The 27,331-nt window shown below is 43.2% G+C and overlaps 1 protein-coding gene across 1 annotated transcript in view; it reads right to left on the bottom strand.

The window, feature by feature from the left end:
* The window catches only part of smchd1 (structural maintenance of chromosomes flexible hinge domain containing 1), a 302,280-nt gene that overhangs the window by 261,794 nt on the left and 13,155 nt on the right, over nt 1-27,331 (bottom strand). Inside the window, exons 2-5 of the mRNA XM_070893027.1 lie at nt 3,711-3,786; nt 2,691-2,852; nt 2,438-2,520; nt 1,716-1,849 (exon numbers count right to left, since the gene is read on the bottom strand). Coding sequence (XP_070749128.1) covers nt 1,716-1,849; nt 2,438-2,520; nt 2,691-2,852; nt 3,711-3,786 — 455 coding nt within the window. The remainder of the gene's footprint in view (nt 1-1,715; nt 1,850-2,437; nt 2,521-2,690; nt 2,853-3,710; nt 3,787-27,331) is intronic.

Here is a 27,331-nt window from a genome sequence, read left to right as displayed (position 1 = left end):
GGCTCATCTCCAGATTGTTGATCCGTTCTTGACATCTTTCTAACATTCCATGTTAAGCAAAGAAAAACAACTCAAAACATTTTCATTGTGATAATGAAATGTCACCAGATCCAGATGGTATGCATCTCAGAAAACTAGAGGAGGTTGGGTTGGACAGTGCAAGCACTCACTATAATTTTCCAAAAAAATGTTGAAAGAGGAAATTGTACAAAAAGAATAAACCATTACTCACCTTAAGCACAAGGTTTTGACCTTTAGTTTGCCTTCCTACCGATATGTTAGTGCTTTCTCAATGTTCACAGCAGCAACAGAGTCAAAAGACAACTAATTCTCATTAGCATTCAAGGTGCCCCAATTTCCACTCCATTACTGGTGAAATTTCAGCGCGACATTTACCTCCTCCAGCTCAGCTGTTTGGTTGTTTTCAACCTAATCAATTGGTGGGGTGGCCTAGATTGGCTTACCTTAGATTCATACTTTCAATCCCTTAGTAAAAGATTCAGGGTCACTATTTTCCTCAGTGTCTTCACCCACCTATAAATGTACCCAAATTAAAATGAAGGAGGTGCCTTCATGAAGAACATTATGCGAGTCTCAACTTTATGGTGGTTGAGAAAATTATTTTATTTCTCTCGATTTAGTTTGTTGGCTGTTCATTTAAATCCAGTCATAGTACACAAGAGATTTTTAAAAAATTATTGCAATAAAATTCTTGTACGAAGTTTGAATGAATACAATCTTGCACGGCCTTTTGGCTTTTTTCTCTGCAATTACTGGCTCAAAACAACAACCAAGCCACATTAGTCAAATCTAAGCACTGCTAACGAAGGGTCATCGACCTAAAATGTTAAAGCTGTTTCTCTCCACAGATGCTGCCTGACCCGCTGCGTAATTCCAGCATTTTCTGTTTTTATTTGATTCCAGCATCCGCAGTATTTTGCTTTTATAGATTGAGAAGATAGTTAAGCCGGATAAAGTTGAATGTCGCTTTGTTAATCTCCAGAAAATAATCCATACCTGTATCAGTTTCCGCAGTAGTAAACAATACCACAAAAAATTGCTGCGTATATATACACAATTATTCTACAAAAGAGCTGAACATTCTTTTGTTTTCATTTCAGGACAGGTAAAACTATTTCTACTATACCTGTTCAACTTTTGTTTATTAAATTATTAAGCAATTAAATTATGTAATACTCTATGTCAGTGTAGTATAATTACAGCAGCTAAAAGCAATTAACAGAAAGAAATGTTCTGTTCATTATCCTGGGCATGTAACTGAGATCTTACCTAGATCAAGGCTAATCAAGATACTCCAAAGCATAGGGATTTGGGACTCAACTACATAAAAGTGATCCCAGATATCAGAGCCAGAAAGTCTTGAAAAAAGGTAGGCAGACCTAAAATCTTTACTTTGATAACACTTTCCGACTATATTGCTATTTCTAGGGCGCAATCTGAAACTTGACAATCTTTCAACTAAGTTTTTAAACCAAAAGAATATAGGAGATATGTGTTTCTATTTCAAGAATACCACAATCAGGGACTCAGCACAGTACTTGGCAATCATTCATGGTCATTTGCTACAATAGTTAATTCTATAATGGCAGTTCTCATTTAAACAATAAAATGAGCAACTTGAGTTAGTAACTTTCATCAGCTTAAAATTATGTATTAAGCTGAAGTGAATTTCTGTGCTATATCTGGAAACAAACCTTTCTATGTCATCATCTGTTCTGGTGAACTTGGACAGCCGATACACAGCCCAGTTATTAAGCTGCTTAGATGTCATTCCCCTCCCGTTGTCAATTACAGCTACTGCTGGTTTACCTTGAGATTCGTCAAACAACTAAAAAGGAGAAATAGACCATTAGAATTGGAATATCAGTGTATAATCTGGGGAGCATTACAAATAAAAATAGTACTGGTCATTTTCCCATGGTATTGCAAGTGAGGAGTTAAGAGCAATTGTAATCTGCAGGTGAGACAGGATTGGAGGATGGGAAATAATTGGACCAGGGTACACAACTGTAATTCAGTCCCTATTTTGAAGTCATATATAGAATCATAGAATAGTACAGCACAAAAGAAAGCCATTCAGCCCATCAAGTCTGTGCCAGCTCTTTCGAAGAGCAACCCAGTTACTCCCCAGCTCTTTCCCCATAACCCTGCAATAAATTCTGCCCTTATTTTCATATTTCCATTATACATTCCTATATTCGCATTTATTACGGAAATTGCCTGTTAATTTATGCTGTAATTACACCTCTCCCCAGTGAAGTGGCTGCAGCACCGCCATCGGCAGGAGAGTATAATTACAGCACTACAAGTAATTATAGGCAGTTTCCATTATAAACGTGGATATGGGAACATATAATGGAAAAGTTGACAGGAAGTGCGCATAGATGCAAGATTTTTAATATATTATATTACTCACCAGTCGGACTTGTATGTTACGAATTGCTTTGTTGCTGGCTGTTGCAGATAATGAATTATCTATCAATTCGGCAAAGGCAAAAGCTGTTTGTTTTTAAAAAATCAGATTAGTTGTGTGTTTGGCTACATTTTGATAAAAATCAATGTTCCAGTAGTTCAACAAGTTTTACAGCAATCAATATACAACAGTATCTCAGTCTAGAATTATTTGCCACCATATTACTCAAATTATATAGTATAAATGATATACTTACGCAAAGGAGTTTGCCCTTCACTGGCATAGTATTCGTACATGCCACTTTTAACCAATGTATCATAGTGAGGAAGAAAGTCAATTCGCTCCTTTGTTGCCGAGGGCAGTATTTGGTCCACTGAGTAAAGTATATACAAGGTGGTGCCATCTTTGACACTTTTATCTAAGGTTGGAAAAAAAAATGCGAAACTGTTTTTGGTTCAACAAAATGTGTAATTATTGATTGTGAAATTGGAATAAAATGTTAAACTTGCCTGACTACCTAAATATTTCCACTAAATAAGCATGGATTCTTTTCATTATGATGTATATTCATGAAGTGATAATAGGACATTGCATGTATTAATTTTTGCTGGGATACAGTACTGCAATTGCTTACTGCTGCACTTTGTCCAAGTGGCTGCTCTTAGTGTATGAGTATAGACAAAGGGTATTACAACCGAGCCCAGTCCTGTCCTCATAAGCTGACTGAAAATGCAGGGGCCTAGATATAGTGGATAGGAATGGCCTATTTCCCTTTGCAGAGGGGTCAACAACCAGGGGGCATAAATTTAAAGTAATTGGTAGAAGGTTTAGAGGGGATTTGAGAGGAAATATTTCACCCAGAGGGGTGTGGGTGTCTGGAATTCACTGCCTGAAAGGGTGGTAGAGGCAGAAACCCTCACCACATTTAAGTAGTATTGGATGTGCACCTGAAGTGCTGTAACCTGCAGAGCTATGGACCTAGTGCTGGAAAGTGGGATTAGACTGGATAGCCGCTTGTTGGCCGGCACAGACATAATGGGCCGAAATGGCCTCCTTCCAAGCTGTAAATTTCTATGCTTTCTCATAGTTTACTAAAATCTCACTGCAAAATATCCATTACTTGAGTTGACATAGTTTGTGTCATTTAGGCCAGATTCAAGCTACATACAGCAAGTACGATACATATGACTTTTGTTCACTCAGCCAGGCAACTGGATGTAAAATTTGACCACTGCATCTCACCAAGAAGAACAATCCGAGTTTCAAGTAAGCTTACCGAAGTTTTGATTTTTGATTTCTTTCCTATTTGTCGTTGTAATTAGAAAGTTCTTTTCCGCAGTAATGTCAAAAGCCTGAAGAAAAACAAAAGCAATGTTAACCGCATGAAAAGTCAGTTTTGCTTGACCAGAGTCCTCTTCATTTTTCAAATGAAATACATCTTCCACACCAACCAAAGAAGTATAGCCAAGTTTGACAGGTTCAGTGAAAACCATACATTGACTATGCACATTAAAAAGTCTTCATGATGCTGTATTTAGGCAATGCCCAGTAAGGTCTACCAATCCACACTGTATGATGTTCAGGATTTACACCTTTGTACCAGTGCACTTACCCGAAATTTAAAAAACAAACTAGTTAACACCAAGTCCCACTCCAAACTATGTTCTTGCAGGAACTGTGAGGAGAAATGGATAGGATCATGGCATATGGATAATGCACATCATTTAAAGCATGAAGACTACCCTAGCAAATAAATTATTTGTTTCATTTCACATCTTGTGTACACCATTGCAGCATACCAATATAGTACGAACTCAAAGGGTGTGTGGGGGGGGGGGGGGGGGAAAGGAGAGCCCTTTGTAGAAGCGATATCAGCTGGTTCAGACTAATATGCCAAAGGTGTTCTCATGTGCAACAATTACACCCAAATACTTTTGAATAAAGGTGTGAGAATTCACTCATACGAAAACCGTACATATGCTATCAATGGGAGCCAGACTGAAAAATGCTTAGGGATTGACTATGAAATCAGCCTTCTCCTGTCGCTGGTGATAATGTAGGCTACACGCAACCAATTGTTTGACTACACAGTAAGGGCCCTGTAAAGCATCGACATAGTGGAAACAATGTTACAGTTCTGACTCAAATAATTGGGCAACAATTTCTCAACTCAAACAGCAATAATCATGGGTGATTTTAATCTTCATATTGATTGGACAAAGCAAATTGGCCAAGGTAGCCTTGAGGAAGAGTTCATAGAGTTTATCTGGGATAGTTTCCTTGAACAGTTTCCGATAGTTGCGGAATCAACCAGGGAGCAGGCTATCTTGGATCTGGTATCATGTATAAGGATTAATAAATGATCTCGTAGTAAAGGATCCTCGAGGAATGAGTGACCATAACATGGTTGAATTTCAAATTCAGTTGGAGGGTGAGAAAGTTGGGTCTCAAACCAGTGTTCCAAACACAAATAAAGGAGACTGCAAAGTATGAGGGCAGAGTTGGCTAAAGTGGACTGGGAAAATAGATTAAAGTATGGGTCGGTTGATGAGCAGTGGCAGACATTTAGGGAGATATTTCGTAACTCCCAACAAAAATATATCCCAATGAGAAGGAAAGACTAAGAGAAAGGATAACCATGCGTGGCTAACTAAGGAAATAAGGGATAGTATCAAATTGAAAACAAGGGCATACAATGTGGCCAAGACTAGTGGGAGGCCAGAGAATTGGGAAACTTTTAAAAGCCAGCAGAGAATGACTAAAAAAATGATTGAGAGGGAAGATAGATTGTGAAAGTAAACTAGCACGAAATATAAAAACAGATAGCAAGAGTTTCGACAGGTTCATAAAAAGGAAAAGAGTGGCTATAGTAAATGTTGGTCCCCTAGAGGATGAGACTGGGGTATTAATAATGGAGAACGTGGAAATGGCAGAGACGTTGAACAAATATTTTGTATCAGTTTTCATGGTAGAACACACTAAAAACATAACAATAGTGGATAATTAAGGGACAATTGGGTGGGAGAAGGGAGAAATGGCAGACATTTAAATAGCACACGGATGAACTACAACAATTGTACATCCCTGTGTGGCGTAAGAATAAAAAAGGGAAGGTGGCTCAACCGTGGCTAACAAGGGAAATTAAGGAAAGTGTTAAATCCAAGGAAGAGACAGATAAATTGGCCAGAAAAAGCAGCAAACCCGAAGACTGGGAGAAATTTAGAATTCAGCAGAGGAGGACTGGTTAGAGAGGGAAATTCTCCCCTAGAGCAAAGGCACCTGTAGCACAATGTTAGAATTAAATGTGTGTGTAAAATGTATAAAGATGGCTGCTCGTGGTTCAGCAAAGCCCCAAAGGATTTTAGCCAGCAGAAAAGAGGCTGCATTCTTAGTTATTGATAACTGCTGTGTTTCTCACGCAGGGATATACATGAACTTCGCAGATGTTCCCAATCAGCGGGCTAACAGGCCTCCTAGGAGACGTCCTGGTCCATGCAAGAACAATACGACTCTAACAGGATTAAGGTAAGGAGACTACCCAAGGACAGTAAGATAGGGCGGGGGAGCCTGGACCATTTTATGAGTAACTCTTAGCAACACATCTCTTGGCAACACATGAGCCACCTAATCTTGAGACTAACTCTAATGGTCTAATTGAATCTATATGTAATCTATAATCAATATGATTGGATAGTGTCTGGCCGAAATGGGCTGATGTAACTGTAGTAAACTGTTGTAAAACATATAAAAATCCATGAAATCCTTTGTTCTATGGAGAGAAGCGTCTGAATCGTCCAGTGGCTTCACCTCCCCGCCGGCGTAATAAACCGTTTTGACATTTGGAACCAATCCAGAGCGACGAGTGATTCTTGGAGAGTACATTTGCGCTAACAATGGCGTCACGAACAGGATATTGCAGAGGCCATTGGGACACCCCTGGAGAATCCGAGTGAGTATAAATCCCGGGGGGGAAGGGATCAGGTGGCGTCTGGAGGCTGACGCAATATCCGACCTGTAAGGAGAGTCGGACCAACCGGCAAAACGGTGGTAGTTTGTAGTTAAGGAGGCGTAGAGCACTGCGGGAATTGCTTAAATGTGTTTTAAGAATTGCGCGAGTTTGTGTAATAGCAGATTCGTAACCTGACAGTAGCTAGAAAACGGTCTGCTACAAGTCACGCTAGTGCAGGCAGACCGCTGAGAGTAAGGTGTTCCACTACAAGTCATGCTGGTGTAGGCGGACCTCAGAGTGGATCTTAGCGAGCTACCCAAACTAAATCTGAGTTAGAGACAGCATCCTACAAGTCATGCTAGTGCAGGCGGACCGCTGAGAGTAGGGTGTCCTACCGCAAGTCACGCTGATGCAGGCAGACCGCTGAGAGTTAGACCTCTAACTAACTGTCCCCAATACTAAATATGGCCAATATAACAACTTAACTCAAGTGGGGACCCAAAGGGTCCCTTACCCACCACTTGGCGGAGAAACAGAAAAAGATGATAAGTCGAATGATTACATCAGGTTGGAAACCCCACGACTCCCTGGAGGATCAGCAAGAGTGGTGGAAACAGGAAAGGAAAGATAAAGATGAAAAGGCCTTGGTCCTGATCCTTCAGACCCATGTAATATTGACAGAGAAAGTAAATCAATCATGTATTAATATTAATTTATTTAAAAAAAACCTGATAGTTACTATCTTAAGGGATGTATGGATCCAAAAATAGAGCCGGCCAAATAATAAGCTTTGTTGAATAAGGGAGACTTTTGTGAATGCCTGTCTTTGAGTGAGAGTGCTTGTGTAAAATTTTTGACTGCGGAATGAATGAAAGCCTGTTTGGAAAAGTGGAGGAGCTGTCTATCTGTTTTAACTCCACCCACTTTTTCAGACAGAGTGAAAGTTTTTTTTAACCCTTTGTAGTGTTGTCCTGTATGTAGGAAGTTTTAAGTTAGAAACGCAGGAGTGGATTTATTCAGAAGTTACGGAGCTAGGAAATGCCCAAAGGATATAGGTTTGTTGAGCAAAAGATAAAAAATACATGGTCCTGGTGCTTTAAAAAAAAAAAAACTATTATTTGACACGCTCACTTACTTGTCAAAAGAAAACACGCAATCATTAATTACTTTGGGTTGAAAGACATAAATTTAGTCTAGGAATGAGATAAAGAATGCCTTTTTAAAAAAGGGCCTGCATGGGTCTCGAGGTTGCGGGCTGGAGAAGTACGCTCCCATTTTCCTTTGTGTAAAACCTTGACGCGAAAGCTTCTAGCTCAGTAAAAAGAGTTTTAAATAAAAGATTGGCATTACAAAATTTGAATTGGGATTTTGAGATATTAAGAGAAGGCATAGCATAATACTGAGATAGATTCAAACTAAAAAATGTTAAATTAAATTTGATGTTAAAACGGCAAGCTTTAGCAGTTTAGAAAAAAGGACATTGTAACGGCCTTGAAACTGGAACATTTGCGATAATGAAAAGCAGCCCTCAGCCTATATTCTGGACTCCGTTCTAGTTATGGAAAAGACGAAAAAAAGATAAAGACGCAACCTTGAAAGAAAACAAACTGAACGAATTTGAAAGAAAAAGGGTCTTCGATTAACAAATTTACGGAGACCCGAGCCCTCCGTGTAAAATACAAAACCTAATTTGAAGAAAGGACATCTGAAAAAAGAGAGACGTAACATACTAAATACTAGTTGATATTGGCTGTGAAAGAGATATTGGTTTAATTTTAAATTACGAGACAGTTTCACTGCAGTTTGAAAAGATTTGCCCGTTAAAAAAAATCCGAAATGTTGGAATGTATACAGCTTGTGTGAAAATTGGATTTCAGTAAACAAAATAGCTATTAAAAGTGTATGGTCTCGTTTTAAAGCAATTAAAAAAAAACGTTGGCAAGTACTTGAATTAGAAGTTAAGAAAAAATTGGAGTTTAATCTAAAATGCTGTCTTTCCTGATGAGAAGATTTTTATTATGACAGCTTTACTAATGATTTCTACGGTTTTAGCAGACTCCTAATTTCTAAGCAAGTTTTGAAGGCACAAAGACTTGGGGGGAAAAAAATTTGGATGATTACGCGAAGTCATGTAATGACATCAGGCCTTCTTACAAACCTGTAAAGGAGTTCACCCTTTCCATTGACATTATTAATTTGAATTTCTTAATAGAATAAAGACTCACCTGACAGATAAAGGAAATGGTGGGATAGTCAGGATAAAAAAATAAAATACAACTGGCCTATGTAATAATACTTGCCTGATACAATAAAGAAATAGATACTCAAACAAAACAAATTCAAGAGTTAAAAGCGGAGATAAATAAGCTGAAAGAGATTTTTTTTTAAAACGAGACCAGACGGATAGTGCAGTGCGCAGCCATAATACCATCACCTATGGCAATAGAGCCAATGTACCCCACGGTGGGGAGTCCACAAACCCAACCTAACCCTTACCTCCGATTTCACAGAGTGACCTCGACATGCATGGATAAAAGATGAGTAGACTAGAACCTAACACCTAGTGATGACCAGGATCGGTTTAAAATTTGCAGATAAAACACCCACCAAGCTGGAATCACAGTGGCCACTTCAGCTCTGCAGCATGATACTTGGGAAGGCGACACTCATACAAGCATCAGATAACCCGGATGGACTACGGAGGATGCAGCAAATGCAGGAAAGACATACTTACCCGAATTACGGGATCGTGTTTAATTTAACTGATAGAATATGTATCCCAGCAGCCAAGGACTGGAGCAAGGACAGAACTTATTTTAACAATGTTAAGCATGGAATTGTGCCTGTTCTGATCAATATTTCAGGCATACAAATGCCGGAATGTGGTACTGAACAGGCAAGGAAGATGTATAGTGTATTAAGTAAGGTTGTAATGCAGCAGGCTGCCAATCCCATGGGTGCCAGTAGGTTCCGAAAACAAGAGCAGGTGCATAGGCATAAGAGCGGAAAAATCAATGACGCTGCTACCGGCTTTAATACAGGGACTTCCATAGTAGACTCACTGGATATACAAAGGCTGAATGAAAAGGTGGAACAACTTAAAGGGGTGATGAGGGAACTACTAGAGCTGGCAGAGCAGAATCAGAAAGACCAAGCCGACTTAGGAAGGGAAGGCATGGAGATACAGTTAGATGGAATTTCAGCAATCGAGACACATGCCAAAACAATTAATCGTCTAATTGACAGAGAAAAGGAAGATGCCGGAAAGCTCCGACAAGGGCAACTCAATCGTGCTTATGGTTTGTGGATGGTAGGACAGATACGTCACAGCCAAGGGGGTAAGTGATTGGCTGATGATTGGTGAGTAGTTTTTCTTTTTTCTCTTCTATAACAGTGAGTAAACTTTAGCATTGTTGTTGCCAATTTAAGTGTGTCTCAGGGTTAAGTCATGGCAGGAGAGCTTGGTCACGTGATATGCTCCTCCTGTACCATGTGGGAACTCAAGGACACTTCCGGTGTCCCTGACGACTACGTGTGTGGGAAATGTATCCGCCTCCAGCTCCTGACAGACCGCGTTGTGAAATTGGAGCCAAGAGTGGATGCACTCTGGAGCATCCACGATGCTGAGAATGATGTGAATAGCACGTTTAGTGAGTTGGTCTTACCGCAGGTGAAGGGTCCACAGCCAGCTAGGGAATGGAAGACCAGCAGGAAGAGCAGTGCAAGGAAGCTGGTGCAGGGGTCCCCTGCGGTCATCCCCCTGCAAAACAGATACACCGTTTTGAGTACTGTTGAGGGGGATGACTCATCAGGGGTGGGCAGCAGCAGCTATATTCATGGCACCGTGGCTGGCTCTGCTGCACAGGAGGGCAGGAAAAAGAGTGGGAGAGCGATAGTGATAGGGTATTCGATTGTATGGGGAATAGATAGGCGTTTCTGCGGCCGCAACCGAGACTCCAGGATGGTATGTTGCCTCCCTGGTGCAAGGGTCAAGGATGTCTCGGAGCGGGTGCAGGACATTCAGAAAAGGGAGGGTGAACAGCCAGTTGTCGTGGTGCACATTGGTACCAACGATATAGGTAAAAAAAGGGATGAGGTCCTACGAGACGAATTTAAGGAGCTAGGAAGTAAATTAAAACGTAGGACCTCAAAAGTAGTAATCTCAGGAATGCTACCAGTGCCACGTGCTAGTCAGAGTAGGAATCGCAGGATAGCTCAGATGAATACGTGGCTTGAGCAGTGGTGCAGCAGGAAGGGATTCAAATTCCTGGGGCATTGGAACCGGTTCTGGGGGAGGTGGGACCAGTACAAACCGGACGGTCTGCACCTAGGCAGGACCAGAACCAATGCCCTAGGGGGAGTGTTTGCTGGTGCTGTTGGGGAGGAGTTAAACTAATATGGCAGGGGGATGGGAACCAATACAGGGAGACAGAGGGAAACAAAGGGAAACAAAAAGGAGACAAAAGCAAAAGACAGAAAGGAGATGAGTAAAAGTGGAGGGCAGAGAAACCCAAGGCAAAAAACAAAAAGGGCCACTGAATGTAAATGGGCTGCAGGAGGATCAAAACTAAAAATCATGGTTTAAAAACGAGTATTAAAACACTCTACCTAAACGCATGCAGCATTCGAAATAAAGTAAATGAGTTGACAGCACAAATCATTACAAATGGGTATAATTTGGTGGCCATTACAGAAACATAGTTGCAGGGGGGCCAAGACTGGGAATTAAACATACAGGGGTATCTGACGATTCGGAAAGATAGACAAGAAGGGAAAGAAGGTGGGGTAGCTCTGTTAATAAAGGATGATATCAGGGCAGTTGAGAGAGACGATATTGGCTCTATTGAACAAAATGTTGAATCATTGTGGGTGGAGATTAGAGATAGTAAGGGGAAAAAGTCACTGGTGGGTGTAGTTTATAGGCCCCCAAATAATAACTTCACGGTGGGGCGGGCAATAATCAAGGGAATAATGGAGGCATGTGAAAAAGGAACGGCAGTAATCATGGGGGATTTTAACCTACATATCGATTGGTTAAATCAAATCGCACGGGGTAGCCTTGAGGAGGAATTCATAGAATGCATACGGGATTGTTTCTTAGAACAGTATGTAACAGAACCTACAAGGGAGCAAGCGATCTTAGATCTGGTCCTGTGTAATGAGGCAGGAAAAATAAACGATCTCCTAATAAAAGATCCTCTCGGAATGAGTGATCACAGTATGGTTGAATTTGTAATACAGATTGACAGTGAGGAAGTTGTGTCAGAAACGAGCGTACTATGCTTAAACAAAGGGGACTACAGTGGGATGAGGGAAGAGTTGGCTAAATAGACTGGAAACACAGACTAAACGGTGGCACAATTGAGGAACAGTGGAGGACTTTTAAGAGCTCTTTCATAGTGCTCAACAAAAATATATTCCAGTGAAAAAGAAGGGAGGTAAGAGAAGGGATAACCAGCCGTGGATAACCAAGGAAATAAAGGAGAGTATCAAATTAAAAACCAATGCGTATAAGGTGGCCAAGGTTAGTGGGAAAATAGAAGATTGCTGTCGTTTAAAATTTTCCCAAAGAATGACTAAGAAAGCAACAAAGAAAGGAAAGATAGATTACGAAGGTAAACTTGCGCAAAACATAAAAACAGATAGTAAAAGCTTTTACAGATATATAAAACGGAAAAGAGTGACTAAAGTAAATGTTGGTTCCTTAGAAGATGAGAAAGGGGATTTAATAATGGGAAATGTGGAAATGGCTGAGACCTTAAACAATTATTTTGCTTCGGTCTTCACAGTGGAAGACACAGAAACCATGCCAGAAATTGCTGGTCACAGGAATGTGGGAAGGGAGGACCTTGAGACAATCACTATCACTAGGGGGGTAGTGCTGAACAGGCTAATGGGACTCAAGGTAGACAAGTCCCCTGGTCCTGATGAAATGCATCCCAGGGTATTAAAAGAGATGATGGAAGTTATAGTAGATGCATTCGTTATAATCAAAATTCTCTGGACTCTGGGGAGGTACCAGCGGATTGGAAAGCAGCTAATGTAACGCCTCTGTTTAAAAAAGGGGGCAGACAAAAGGCAGGTAACTATAGGCAGGTTAGTTTAACATCTGTAGTGGGGAAAATGCTTGAAACTATCATTAAGGAAGAAATAGCGGGACATCTAGATAGGAATAGTGCAATCAAGCAGACACAGCATGGATTCATGAAGGGGAAATCATGTTTAACTAATTTACTGGAATTTTTTGAGGATATAATGAGTATGGTGGATAGAGCTATACCGATGGATGTGGTGTATTTAGATTTTCAAAAGGCATTCGATAAGGTGCCACACAAAAGGTTACTGCAGAAGATAAAGGTACGCGGAGTCAGTGGAAATGTATTAGCATGGATAGAGAATTGGCTGGCGAACAGAAAGCAGAGTCGGGATAAATGGGTCCTTTTCGGGTTGGAAATCGGTGGTTAGTGGTGTGCCACAGGGATCGGTGCTGGGACCACAACTGTTTAAAATATACATAGATGACCTGGAAGAGGGGACAGAGTGTAGTGTAACAAAATTTGCAGATGACACAAAGATTAGTGGGAAAGCGGGTTGTATAGAGGGCAGAGAGAGGCTGCAATGAGATTTAGATAGGTTAAGTGAATGGGCTAAGGCTTGGCAGATGGAATACAATGTCAGAAAGTGTGAGGTCATCCACCTTGGGAAAAAAAACAGTAAAAGGGAATATTATTTGAATGGGGAGAAATTACAACATGCTGCGGTGCAGAGGGACCTGGGGGTCCTTGTGCATGAAACTCTTTTAGAGTCTACCTGCAAAACATAAAACATTTCCTTGTGCATGAATCCTAAAAAGTTAGTTTGCAGGTGCAACAGGTAATCAGGAAGGCGAATGGAATGTTGGCCTTCATTGCAAAAGGGATGGAGTACAAAAGCAGGGAAGTCCTTCTGCAATTGTACAGGGTATTGGTGAGGCCGCACCTGGAGTACTGCGTGCAGTTTTGGTCACCTTACTTAAGGAAGGATATACTAGCTTTGGAGGGGGTACAGAGACGATTCACGAGGCTGATTCCGGAGATGAGGGGGTTACCTAATGATGATAGATTGAGTAGACTTGGTCTTTACTCGTTGGAGTTCAGAAGGATGAGGGGTGATCTTATAGAAACATTTAACATAATGAAAGGGATAGACAAGATTGAGGCAGAGAGGTTGTTTCCACTGGTCGGGGAGACTAGAACTAGGGGGCACAGCCTCAAAATACGGGGGAGTCAATTTAAAACCGAGTTGAGAAGGAATTTCTTCTCCCAGAGGGTTGTGAATCTGTGGAATTCTCTGCCCAAGGAAGCAGTTGAGGCTAGCTCATTGAATGTATTCAAGTCACAGATAGATAGATTTTTAACCAATAAGGGAATTAAGGGTTATGGGGAGCGGGCGTGTAAGTGGAGCTGAGTCCACGGCCAGATCAGCCATGATCTTGTTGAATGGCGGAGCAGGCTCGGGGGGCTAGATGGCCGACTCCTGTTCCTAATTCTTATGTTCTTATGTTCGATCAGATCCAAAGGGGGGAGGTACCAAACTGGATAGACAGCTCACATCTGGCTCAGCTAGCCAAGCTGAAGGGGACACTGGATAACTGCACTCTGAAGGGACTAACCAGAGTATACCCAGCAATCCCAAACTGCCAAATGGGCACAGCCGCAGGAGTGGCTATTGTCTTGATGATCCCTATAGTCACACGAGACTCAGGTCAATTTCCCCTTTATCAACTGGAGAATATCGGGGTCGTACGTGACAATGCCTCCCTCCGTTACTATTTAACCGCAGACTCCGTTATCCGTAGAGATAACACGCTATACGGCGTCTCCCTGACAGGGTGCAAACAAAGGGGCGAGATCACGGTGTGCCCCCACCCGGTGGGACAGGGAGAGTTAGACGAGTGTGGTTTTAATCGAACCGATGGGTGCGTTTTGGAAATAGTACCTGCCCCTACACATTTTGTTCGGGCTGGGTACGGAGGGAAAGGGAGATACTGTGTCTCCACCACGGAACACTCATAGCAGTATAACGGCTTGCAACACCAGATCCTGCAACCAAGCTTCTGCTTCACACCCCTGCGACCCGTTACTATAGGGCAAGCCCACATTATCCAAGTTAGACGGCGAGGTACCGAGATCACTGACGCCACTGATCAGCTCCATGATCACCTGCAGGACTATGACGAGCCAGAACAGGCCTCTATTCCCCATACAGCTAGTCCTAACATTAGCATGGGGAGTCATGGCTTGCCGGTCCTGCAGATATTATGCACAACAATGGAGGTTTAACACCAGAGCTCAGATAAGGAAGGAAGTTGGCGTGACAGGCGAAAGGGGCGATTTGAACTATATTAATTTGATCTAAAACAACTGGGATGTAAGGGTCGAAAATCCACAGCCGCATTTGAAACACCCTAAGGACAAGAAATCTAACATGGGATCGTTCCATACACTAAATGAACATTTTTGGCCAAGTAAAAGCAGGCTGGGAAAACGTGTGGGCGGATATAGACATTGTGGACGGATACAGACATTGTGGAGTATGGTTCACAAGCGAGACAGAGGCACTGGCCAATGGGGGAAAAGTGCATTCTGGCAGGCCAATCAGGGGTCGAGTCGGGCCTGAAGCGGGGAAATCTTCAACCAATAAGGACTCCCCGGCCCAGTTTGAAAATGACTTCCCCCCCCCCCCCCCCCCAATCAAACTATGAATGTGGGCCATCATCTACCTAATTGATATGGACAATGGCCCTGGGATCATTGCAGGAATGGCCCACTGACTCCCAGGACTATAACAAAGGACCTACAGACTTTCAGGCACCAATGTGCTTCGTAACAATACCCTTGTCCTGACACTTGCGTGTACCTGTGACATCTTCTCATTAAATATTCAAAGCTATCTCCCCGCCCAAACTTACACAATGGACCACCCACTGGGTTTGAGCGCGAAAAGGCCAGAACAGAATTGAATACAAATATAGGACACAGAACCATCAGAAAGTTGGCAGAGTTCACAGGGGAGGAAAGGTGTAGAGAAAAACACTTGCAGAAAGGTGAAGAAAAACAGTTGTGTGAAAAGACTTGCAGAAGTGGGTGGAGAAGAACTGGGAGAACAGAGATTGGAAAAAGTGTGTGGAGAAAAGGCTGCTGGCTGCTGGAGGGAGAATGCAGCTGGAGCAGTACGAAAAACAGTTTGGGGTCAGTTCTTGAAAGGGCTATTGGCTGCTGGAGGGAAAGGAGCGGAGAGAGTTTTGCAAACTTTGATTTTGGTCGAGACTAAAACCCCACGAGCTAACCTCCTGGTTGGTAAGTGGCAGCAGGTGCTGCTGTTAGCCCTGAACACACTGGACAGGACGAGAATAGCCGAAGCATCAGGCTGGGGCACGCAGAGCAGTGCAGACCTGGACACCTGGTTCAATAACCTGGATTCACAGCTGTAGTCTGACGATAACCGAGAGGCAGATAGAAGAAACCGACGCAACATCGAGGAGGAAAACCGAACAACAACGAAAAACCCACCCCAGAGGGACCCCGAGCTGAAATAAGTGACTCCAGAACCCCGGAGTTGATAGGATTGTGAGTATAGCCCAAACCCCCTCACAGACTTAATTTAGGATAGGAATTGGTAGGAAGGGTGGGAGTGGGAGGTGTGGTTGTGTGTGAGTGGGATGTTTTAACCTCTTGTTTTCCCCTTCCCTGTTGCGAGATTTTTCGGTTTGTTGAATGAGATTTTGCCATTACTGCTATTTTATGACCTCTTCCTATGCCCTCTATCTTTGTGTTTGCTATTCTAAATAAACAACATTAGCCATTTTGTACTCTTATCCACTGTGTCTGGTGCCTCATTACTCACCCATCCTCATAAATCCCACGTACAGAACCCAAGGGGAGTGTGGATTCAAACCCACACCCCAAGCTCCCCTTACAGGGACTCCCGAAATTGCGTGACTGGCCAGCACGTTGAAGCAGGGAGTACCGGGTGGTACACAAACATAATATAATATAAATTAGTGCCGGTTTCAGGGGGCTAGGACTAGGCCCTTTACCAAAAGGGGGGAATGTTAGAGGGGGAAATTCTCCCCGAGAGCAAAGGCACCTGTAGCACAATGTTAGAATTAAATGTGTGTGTAAAATGTATAAAGATGGCTGCTCGTGGTTCAGCGAAGCACCAAGGGATTTTAGCCAGCAGAAAAGAGACTGCATTCTTAGTTACTGATAACTGCTGTGTTTCTCACGCAGGGATATACATGAACTTCGCAGATGTTCCCAATCAGCAGGCTAACAGGCCTTAGACGAGACATCCTGGTCCATGTTAGAACAATACGACTCTGTAACAGGACTAAGATAAGGAGACTACCCAAGGACAGTAATATGGGGGTGGTGGGCCTGGACCATGTTATGAGTAACTCTAAGCAACACATCTTTTGGCAACACATCTCTTGGCAACACATGAGCCACCTAGCGTTTAGAGACTAACTCTAATGGTCTAAATGAATCTGTATGTAATCTATGATCAATATGATTGGATAGTGTCTGGCCGAAATGGGCTGATGTAACTGTAGTAATCTGTTGTAAAACATATAAAAATCCATGAAATCCTTTGTTCTGTGGAGAGAAGTGCCTGAATCGTCCAGTGGCTTCATCTCCCCGCCGGCGTAATAAACCGTTTTTTGACGTTTGGAACCGACCCAGATTGACGAGTGATTCTTGGAGGGTACATTTGCGCTAACAAGGACTAAGGGTTTAATTAGATGGGGGGAAATAGAGTATGAAAGTAATCTTGCAGAGAACATAAAAACTGACTGCAAAAGCTTCTATAAATATGTGAAGAGAAAAAGATTAGCGAAGACTAATGTAGGTCCCTTGCAGTCAGAATCAAGTGAATTAATAATGGGGAACAAGGAAATGGAAGATCAATGGAATAAATACTTTGGTTCGGTCTTCAATAAGGAACACACGAATAACCTCCCGAAAATACTAGGGTCGCGAGAAGGGGGAACTGAGGGAAATCCTTATTAGTCAGGAAACGGTGTTAGGGATACTGAAGGGACTGAAGGCCGATAAATCCCCAGGGCCTGATAGTATGCATCCCAGAGTATTTAAGGAAGTGGCTCTAGAAATAGTAGATGCATTGGTGGGTCATTTTCCAACATTCCATGGACTCTGGTTCAGTTCCTATGGATTGGAGGGTAGCTAATATAACCCAACTTTTTAAAAAAGGAGGCCGGTTAGCCTGACAGCAGTGGTGGAGAAACTGCTGGAATCATTATTAAAGATGTAACAGCAGCGCATTTGGAAAGCAGTTACAGGATCGGTCCAAGTCAGCATGGATTTATGAAAGGGAAATCATGCTTGACAAATCTTCTGGAATTTTTTGAGGATGTAACTAGTAGAGTGGATAAGGGAGAACCAGTGGATGTGGCGTATTTGGACTTTCAAAATGCTTTTAACAAGGTCCCACACAAGAGATTAGTGTGCAAAATTAAGGCACATGGTATTGGGGGTAATGTATTAACGTGGATAGAGAACTGGTTGGCAGACAGGAAGCAAAAAGTGGGAATAAATGGGTCCTTTTCAGAATGGCAGACAGTGACTAGTGGGGTGCCGCAGGGCTCAGTGCTGGGACCCCAGCTATTTACAATATACATTAATGATTTAGACAAAGGAATCTAATGCAATATCTCCAAGTTTGTAGATGACACTAAGTTGGGTGGCAGTGCGAACTGTGAGGAGGATGCTAGGAGGCTGCAGGGGGACTTGGGACAGGTTAGGTGAATGGGCAAATACATGGCAGATGCAGTATAATGTGGATAAGTGTGAGGTTATCCACTTTGTTTGCAACAACAGGATGGCAGATTATTATCTGAATGGTGACAGATTAGTAAAAGGGGAGGTGCAACGAGAGCTGGGTGTCATGGTACATCAGTCATTGAAGGTAGACATGCAAGTACAGCAGGCAGTAAAGAAAGCAAATGGCATGCTGGCCTTCATAGCATGGGGATTTGAGTATAGGAGCAGGCAGGTCTTACTGCAGTTGTACAGGGCCTTGGTGAGGCCACACCTGGAGTATTGGTCTCCTAATCTGAGGAAGGACATTCTTGCTATTGAGGGAGTGCAGCGAAGGTTCACCAGACTGATTCCCAGGATGACAGGTCTCACATATGAAGAAAGACTGGATTGACTAGGCTTATATTCACTGGAATTTAGAAGAATGAGAGGGGATCTCACATAAATTTCTGACGGGATTGGACAGGTTAGATGCAGGAAGAATGGAGAGGATAGGCGGGAGTTCGAGGTGCGTGGTGAGGCCTATAAAGGCCAGCGGCAGATCGGAGGCGGCGGCTGAGGAGAGGCGGGAGTTCAAGGTGCGTGGTGAGGCTAAAAAGGCCAGCGGCAGATCGGAGACGGCGACTGAGGAGGCAGGAGTTCGAGTTGCGTGGCGAGGCCTATAAAGGCCAGCTGCAGCAGCGAGGCAAAAAAGTAGAAAGAAATCGAAAGGTGACTTCACAGCCAAGGGGTAAGTGATTGACTGGTGATTGGTAAGTAGCTTTTCTTTTTCTTTTCTATTTCAGTAAGTAACCTTTAGCATTGTTGTTGCCAAATTAAGTTAATCGAGGGGTTAAGTCATTGCAGGAGAGATTGGACACATGTTATGCTCCTCCTGTACCATGTGGGAAATCAGGGACACCTCCGATGTCCCCGACGACTACGTGTGCGGGAAGTGCATCCGCCTCCAGCTCCTGACGGACCGCGTTGTGGAACTGCAGCTGCGGGTGGATTCACTCTGGAGCATGCACGATGCTGAGAATGATGTGAATAGCACATTTAGTGAATTGGTCTTACCGCAGGTAAAGGGTCCACAGCCAGATAGGGAATGGAAGAGCAGTGCAACGAAGGTAGTGCAGGGGCCTCCTGCGGTCATCCCCCTGCAAAACAGATACGCCGCTTTGGGTACTGTTGAGGGAGATGACTCATCAGGGGAGAGCAGCAGCAGCCAGGTTCATGGCACCATGGCTGGCTCTGCTGCACAGGAGGGCAGGAAAAAGTGGGGGAGAGCGATAGCGATAGGGGATTCGATTGTAAGGGGAATAGATAGGCGTTTCTGCGGCCGGAACCGAGACTCCAAGATGGTATGTTGCCTTCCTGGTGCAAGGGTCAAGGATGTCTCGGAGCGGGTGCTGGACATTCTGAAAAGGGAGGCTGAACAGCCAGTTGTCGTGGTGCACATAGGTACCAACGATATAGGTAAAAAAACAGGATGAGGTCCTACTAGCCGAATATAGGGAGCTAGGAGTTAAATTAAAAGGTAGGACCTCAAAAGTAGTAATCTCAGGATTGCTACCAGTGCCACGTGCTAATCAGAGTAGGAATCGCAGGATAGCTCAGATGAATACATGGCTTGAGCAGTGGTGCAGAAGGGAGGGATTCAAATTCCTGGGACATTGAAACCGGTTCTAGGGGAGGTGGGACCAGAACAAACCGAACGGTCTGCACCTGGGTAGGGCCGGAACCAATGTTATAGGGGGAGTGTTTGCTACTGCTGTTTGGGAGGAGTTAAACTAATATGGCAGGGGGATGGGAACCTATGTAGGGAGACAGAAGGGAATAAAATGGAGACAAAAGCAAAAGATAGAAAGGAGAATAATAAAAGTGGAGGGCAGAGAAACCCAAGACAAAAAACAAAAAGGGCTACTTTACAGCAGAATTCTAAAGGGTCAAAGTGTGTTAAAAAGATAAGCCTGAAGGCTCTGTGCCTCAATGCGAGGAGTATTCGGAATAAGGTGGATGAATTAACTGCACAGATAGCAGTTAACAGGTATGATGTGATTGGCATCACGGGGACATGGCTCCAGGGTGACCAAGGCTGGGAACTCAACATCCAGAGATATTCAGCATTCAGGAAGGATAGACAGAAAGGAAAAGGAGGCAGGGTGGCGTTGCTGGTTAAAGAGGGAATTAATGCAATTGTAAGGAAGGAAATTAGCTTGGATGATGTGGAATCGTTATGGGTGGTGCTACGGAATACCAAAGGGCAGAAAACTCTAGTGGGAGTTGTGTACAGGCCACCAAATAGTAGAAGTGAGGTTGGGGACAGCATCAAACAAGAAATAAGGGATGTGTGCAATAAAGGTACAGCAGCATTCATGGGCGACTTTAAGACTTTAATCTACATATTGATTGGGCTAACCTAACTGGTAGCAATGCGGTGGAGGAGGATTTCCTAGAGTGTATTAGGGATGGTTTTCTAGACCAATATGTCGAGGAGCCAACCAGAGAGCTGGCCATCCTATACTGGGAGATGTTTAATGAGAAGGGACTAATTAGCAATCTTGAGGCCCCTTGGGGATGAGCGACCATAATATGGTAGAATTCTTTATTAAGATGGAGAGTGACAAAGTTAATTCAGAAACTCGGGTCCTGAACCTAAGGAAAGATAACTTTGATGGTATGAGGCGCAAATTGGCTAGATTAGACTGGCAAATGATACTTAAATGTTGACGGTGGATAGGCAATGGCAAACCTTTAAAGATCACCTGGATGATCTTCAACAATTCTACATCCCTGTCTGGAGTAAAAATAAAACGGGGAAAGTGGCCCAACCGTGGCTAACAAGGAAAATGAAGGATAGTGTTAAATCCAAGGAAGAGGCATACAAATTAGCCAGAAAAAGTAGCGAGGCAGAGGACTGGGAGAAATTTAGAATACAGCAGAGGAGGACAAAGGGATTAATTAAGGGGAGGAAAATAGAATACGAGAGGAAGCTTGCCGGAAACATAAAAACTGACTGCAAAAGTTTCTATAGATATGTGAAGAGAAAAAGATTAGAAAAGACAAACGTAGGTCCCTTGCAGTTGGATTCAGGTGAATTTATAATGGGGAACAAAGAAATGGCAGACCAATTGAACAAGTATTTTGGTTCTGTCTTCACAAAGGAAGACACAAATAACCTTCCGGATGTACTAGGGGTCCGAAGGTCCAGTGAGAAGGAGGAACTGAAGGATATCCTTAAAAGGCGGGAAATTGTGTTCGGGAAATTGACGGGATTGAAGGCCGATAAATCCCCAGGGCCTGATAGTCTGCATCCCAGAGTACTTAAGGAAGTGGCCCTAGAAATAGTGGATGCATTGATGATAATTTTCCAACAGTCTATTGACTCTGGATCAGTTCCTATGGACTGGAGGGTTGCTAATGTAACACCACTTTTTAAAAAAAGGGAGAGAAAACGGGTAATTATAGACCAGTTAGCCTGACATCATAATAGCAACACATTTGGAAAGCAGTGATAGGATTGGTCCAAGTTAGCATGGATTTATGAAGGGGAAATCATGCTTGACAAATCTTCTGGAATTTTTTGAGGATGTAACTAGTAGAGTGGACAGAGGAGAACCAGTGGATGTGATGTATTTGGACTTTCAAAGTGCTTTTGACAAGGTTCCACACAAGAGATTGGTGTGCAAAAATCAAAGCACATGGTATTGGGGGTAATGTAGTGATGTGGATAGAGAACTGATTGGCAGACAGGAAGCAGAGAGTTGGGATTAACTGGTCCTTTGCAGAATGGCAGGCAGTGACTAGTGGAGTGCCGCAGGGCTCGGTGCTGGGACCCCAGCTCTTTACAATATATATTAATGATTTGGATGATGGAATTGAGTGTAATATCTCCAAGTTTGCAGATGACACTAAACTGGGTAGCAGTGTGAGCTGTGAGGAGGACGCTAAGAGGCTGCAGGATGATTTGGACAGGTTAGGCGAGTGGGCAAATACTTGCCAGATGCAGTATAATGTAAATAAATGTGAAGTTATCCACTTTGGAGGCAAAAACACGAAGGCAGATTATTATCTGAATGGCGGAAGATTAGGAAAAGGGGAGGTGCAGCGAGACCTGGGTGTCATGATTCATCAGTCATTGAAGGTTGGCATGCAGGTACAGCAGGCAGTGAAGGCGGCAAATGGTATGTTGGCCTTCATAGCTAGGGGATTTGAATATAGGAGCAGGGAAGTCTTACTGCAGTTGTACAGGGCCTTGGTAAGGCCCCACCTAGAATATTGTGTTCAGTTTTGGTCTCCTAATCTGAGGAAGGACGTTCTTGCTATTGAGGGAGTGCAGCGAAGGTTCACCAAACTGATTCCTGGGATGGCAGGACTGACATATGAGGAGAGACTGGATCGACTGGGCCTGTAGTCACTGGAGTTTAGAAGGATGAGAGAGGATCTCATAGAAACATATAAAATTCTGACGGGACTGGACAGGTTAGATGCAGGAAGAATGTTCCCGATATTGAGGAAGTCCAGAACCAGGGGACATAGTCTAAGGATAAGGGGTAAGCCATTTAGGACCGAGATGAGGAGAAACTTCTTCACTCAGAGAATTATGAACCTGTGGAATTCTCTGCCATAGAAAGTTGAGGCCAGTTCGTTAGCTATATTCAAAAGGGAGTTAGATGTGGCCCTTACGGCTAAAGGGATCAAGGGGTATGGAGAGAAAGCAGGAATGTGGTACTGAAGCTGCATCATCAGCCATGATCTTATTGAATGGTGCTGCAGGCTCGAAGGGCCGAATGGCCTACTCCTGCACCTATTTTCTCTGTTTCTAATACAATCACTATCATTAATGTAGTAGTACTCAGTAAAATAATGGGACTAAAAGCAGACAAGTCCCCTGAAACTGATGGCTTATATTCTAGGGTCTTAAAAGAAGTGGTTGCAGCGATAGTGGATACATTGGTTGTAATCTACCAAAACTCCTTGGATTCTGGGACGGTCGTTGTGAAATGCTGGAGTCCATTATTAAGGAAGCAGTAGCAGGACATTTGGAAAAGCATCAGTCAATCAAGCGGAGTCAGCATAGTTTTATGAAAGGGAAATCATGTTTGACAAATTTGCTGGAGTTCTTTGAGGATACAATGAGCAGGGTGGATAATGGGGAACCAGTGGATGTGGTGTATTTGGATTTCCAGAAGGCATTCGATAAGGTGTCACATAAAAGGTTACTGCACAAGATAAAAGTTCATGGGATGGGGGTAATATATTAGCATAGATAGAGGATTGTCTAACTAACAGAAAACAGTGTCGGGATAAATGGGTCATTTTCCGGTTGGCAAACAGTGATTAGTGGGGTGCCGCAGGGATCAGTGCTGGGTCCTCCACTATTTACAATCGATATTAATGACTTGGATGAAGGGATCGAGTGTAATGTAGCCAAGTCTGCTGATGATACAAAGATGAAAGCAAATTGCAAAAAATCTGCAAAGGGATATAGACAGGCTAAGTGAGTGGGCAAAAATTTGGCAGATGGAGTATAATGTGGGAAAAGTGTGAGGTTATCCGCTTTGGCAGAAAAAAAAACAGAAAAGCAAATTATAATTTAAATGGAGAAAAATTGCAACGTGCTGCTGTACAGAAGGACCTGGGGGTCCTTGTGCATGAAACGCAAAAGGTTAGTATGCAGGTACAGCAAGTAATCAGGAAGGTAAATGGAATGTTGGCCTTTATTGCAAGGGGATAGAGTATAAAAGCAGAGAATTCCTGCTACAACTGTACAGGGTATTGGTAAGGCCACAGCTAGAGTACTGCGTCCAGTTTTGGTCTCCGTATTTAAGGAAGAATATACTTGCATTGGAGGCTGTTCAGAGAAGGTTCACGAGGTTGATTCCAGAGACGAGGGGGTTGACTTATGAAGTTTAGAATAATATCGAAATATATAAGAAATGAGGGGGCTCGACAAGGTGGATGCAGAGAGGATATTTCCCTTCATCGGGGAAACTAAAACTAGGGGACATAGTCTCAAAGTAAGGGGCTGCCCATTTAAAACTGAGATGTGAAGGAATTTTTTATTTCCAAGGGTTGTAAATCTATGGAATTCTCTGCCCCAGAGTTGTGGAGGCTGGGTCATTGAATATATTTAAGACAGATTAGACAGATTTTTGAGCGGTTAAGGGACTAAAGGGTTATGGGGAGCAGGCAGGGAAGTGGAGCTGAGTCCATGATCAGATCAGCCATGATCTTATTAAATGGCGGAGCAGGCTCGAGAAGTCAGGTGGCCTACTCCTGCTCCTATTTATGTTTTTATGTTCAAACAAAAGCAGAAAGACAGCTTAGGTTTAAAAACTTCTAAAATAATTGTCACCATTGCGACCAAACATAGCTGATTTACAATTCAAGGGCAGACAGTGCACTAATTGTGCGAGTCTAAACTAATGCTAAGTGCAGTTTTCCATGCAAGAAAGAAACTCACAAAGAGTGGGTACATTAACTTAAGAATTAAATGTCCGCTTTGGATACCAGTAACAGCCAATGTGAGCACAATTTTCAAATAGTTTGTGGAAAATGGGATACTAATAATGGTTTCCAGTTGTCTTGGTTAATCCTTGACACTGGACCAAGACCTAGTTCCGTCAAGCCAGTGTGGTGGCTGGTGTGCAACAACCACCACACCTTAAATAAATCCATGCACAGGCATCGTCCACCCTTCAATATGTAGTTCAGGACCTGGAATGCCAGGTCCTTCATTGAAACACCTGTGAACTCATCCCTTTTTGGAGTGGAAGCAAGTCATCTTCTATATGAGGGACTGCCTAAGAAGAAGTAATGATGTAAAGACAAATCTGTGGTTAAAGACAGAAATCTCCACAACATGATGGGTGATAGGTACCCTCCATACCCCAGAGGGAGGGCACTGAAGCCAGTTGCTGCCTCATTCAGCTAACTGAGCCTGGATTTTGTGGCAAACTGCAGGAGGCAGTTACCCAGTGAACCACCAGGTCATGGTATCGAAGTTCCACTTACATATTGAGAGGTTAATTGATCGTAACTTGCACATAATTAACAAATTGCTGGAAAACAGTTTGCTTAAAATTGTATCTCTTACTCCCTTGTACTTGCTGACAAATTTGCACAATAATGCTGTGCATCGTTAACAATTATTTTTACAGCAAGATCAGGTCCAAGGTTTTCACTTGTGGGGAGTCCAAAACTAGAAGTCATTAGATCGTCACTAATAAATCCAGTAAGGAATCCAGGAGAAACTTCTTTACTCAACGAGTGGCAAGAATGAAAATTCGCCACCACAGGAGTGGTTGAGGCCAATAGCATAGATGCATTTACGGGGAAGCATGAGGGAAAGGAACATAAGGATATGTTGATTGGCTTAGATGAAATGGGGTGGGAGGAGGTTCAAGTGGAGTATAAACACCAGCATAGACCAGTTGGGCCGAATGGCCTGTTTCTGTGCTGTAAAATGTAATTCTAAGATCCTGAATCTAGGTTTTAGACCAAAATCGAGCAGATTCTTGAGATATTCGAGAATATGTAAAATAGAATTGTGTGTGTGTAGTGGTCTATTTTACACAGAAACAGTAATAGGCCAATTAGTCCTTCAAGCCTGTTCTGCCATTCAATTAGATCATGGCTGATCTGTACCTCAACTCTTTTTACTTGCCTTTGCTCTATATCCCTCAATATCCTTACCTGACAAAATTCTCTAACTGATTTTCTGACCTAGCGTTGCTACACCTTGCTTAGGCTGTAGCTGAAGGGATGTCAGCCCGCCGCTGGAGGGGGGTGATGTCCCGGTCATCTGATTGGAGGCTTACCTGCTCGTCGGGTGTCGTCGTGGATCAAGGACCCCAGTCGTTGTCGCTGATGGGTGGCGTGGTGAAGCCCAAGTTAGGCTCTAACCCGTGGGATTCTCAGGGTTGGGTCTAGAGCAGGGGTTTAAGTGTCCAAGACCCCCTAGCAGGGTCTATTAGGGCTAGTGGAGATTTAGACAGTAAGAGGGGGGAAACATAGAAAATAGGTGCAGGAGTAGACCATTCGGCCCTTCGAGCCTGCATCACCATTCAATAAGATCATGGCTGATCATTCACCTCAGTACCCCTTTCCTGCTTTCTCTCCATACCCCTTGATCCCTTTAGCCGTAAGGGCCATATCTAACTCCTTCTTGAATATATCTAACGAACTGGCCTCAACAACTCTCTGCGGTAGAGAATTCCACAGGTTCATAATTCTGAGTGAAGGTTCTCCTCCTCATCTCGGTCCAAAATGGCTTACCCCTTATCCTTAGATTGTGACCCCTGGTTCTGGACTTCCCCAAAGTCGGGAACATTCTTCCTGCATCTAACCTGTCCAGTCCCCTCAGAATTTTATATGTTTCTATGAGATCCCCTCTCATTCTTCTCAACTCCAGTGAATACAGGCCCAGTCGATCCAGTCTCTCCTCATATGTCAGTCCTGCCATCCCAGGAATCAGTCTAGTGAACCTTCGCTGCACTCCCTCAATAGCAAGAACGTCCTTCCTCAGATTAGGAGACCAAAACTGAACACAATATTCCAGGTGAGGCCTCACCAAGGCCCTGTACAACTGCAGTAAGACTTCCCTGCTCCTATACTCAAATCCCTTAGCTATGAAGGCCAACATACCATTTGCCTTCTTCACCGTCTCCTGTACCTGCATGCCAACTTTCAAATGATTGATGTACCATGACACCCAGGTCTCGTTGCAACTCCCCTTTTCCTAATCTGCTGTCATTCAGATAATATTCTGCCTTCCTGTTTTTGCCACCAAAATGGATAACCTCACATTTATCCACATTATACTGCATTTGCCCACTCACCTAACCTGTCCAAGTCACCCTGCAGCCTCTTAGCATCCTCCTCACAGCTCACACAGCCACCCAGCTTAATGTCATCTGCAAATTTGGAGATATTACACTCAATTCCTTCATCTAAAATCATTGATATATATTGTAAATAGCTGGGGTCCCAGCACTGAGCCCTGCGGCACCCCACTAGTCACTGCCTGCCATTCTGAAATGGACCTGTTTATCCTGACTCTCTGCTTCCTGTCTGCCAACCAGTTCTCTATCCACGTCAATACATTACCCCCAATACCATGTGCTTTAATTTTTCACACCAATC

The sequence above is a fragment of the Pristiophorus japonicus genome, chromosome 1 (assembly GCF_044704955.1).
Source record: "Pristiophorus japonicus isolate sPriJap1 chromosome 1, sPriJap1.hap1, whole genome shotgun sequence".
Lineage (NCBI taxonomy): Eukaryota > Metazoa > Chordata > Chondrichthyes > Pristiophoridae > Pristiophorus > Pristiophorus japonicus.
This window is presented reverse-complemented; position numbering and strand designations above follow the sequence as displayed.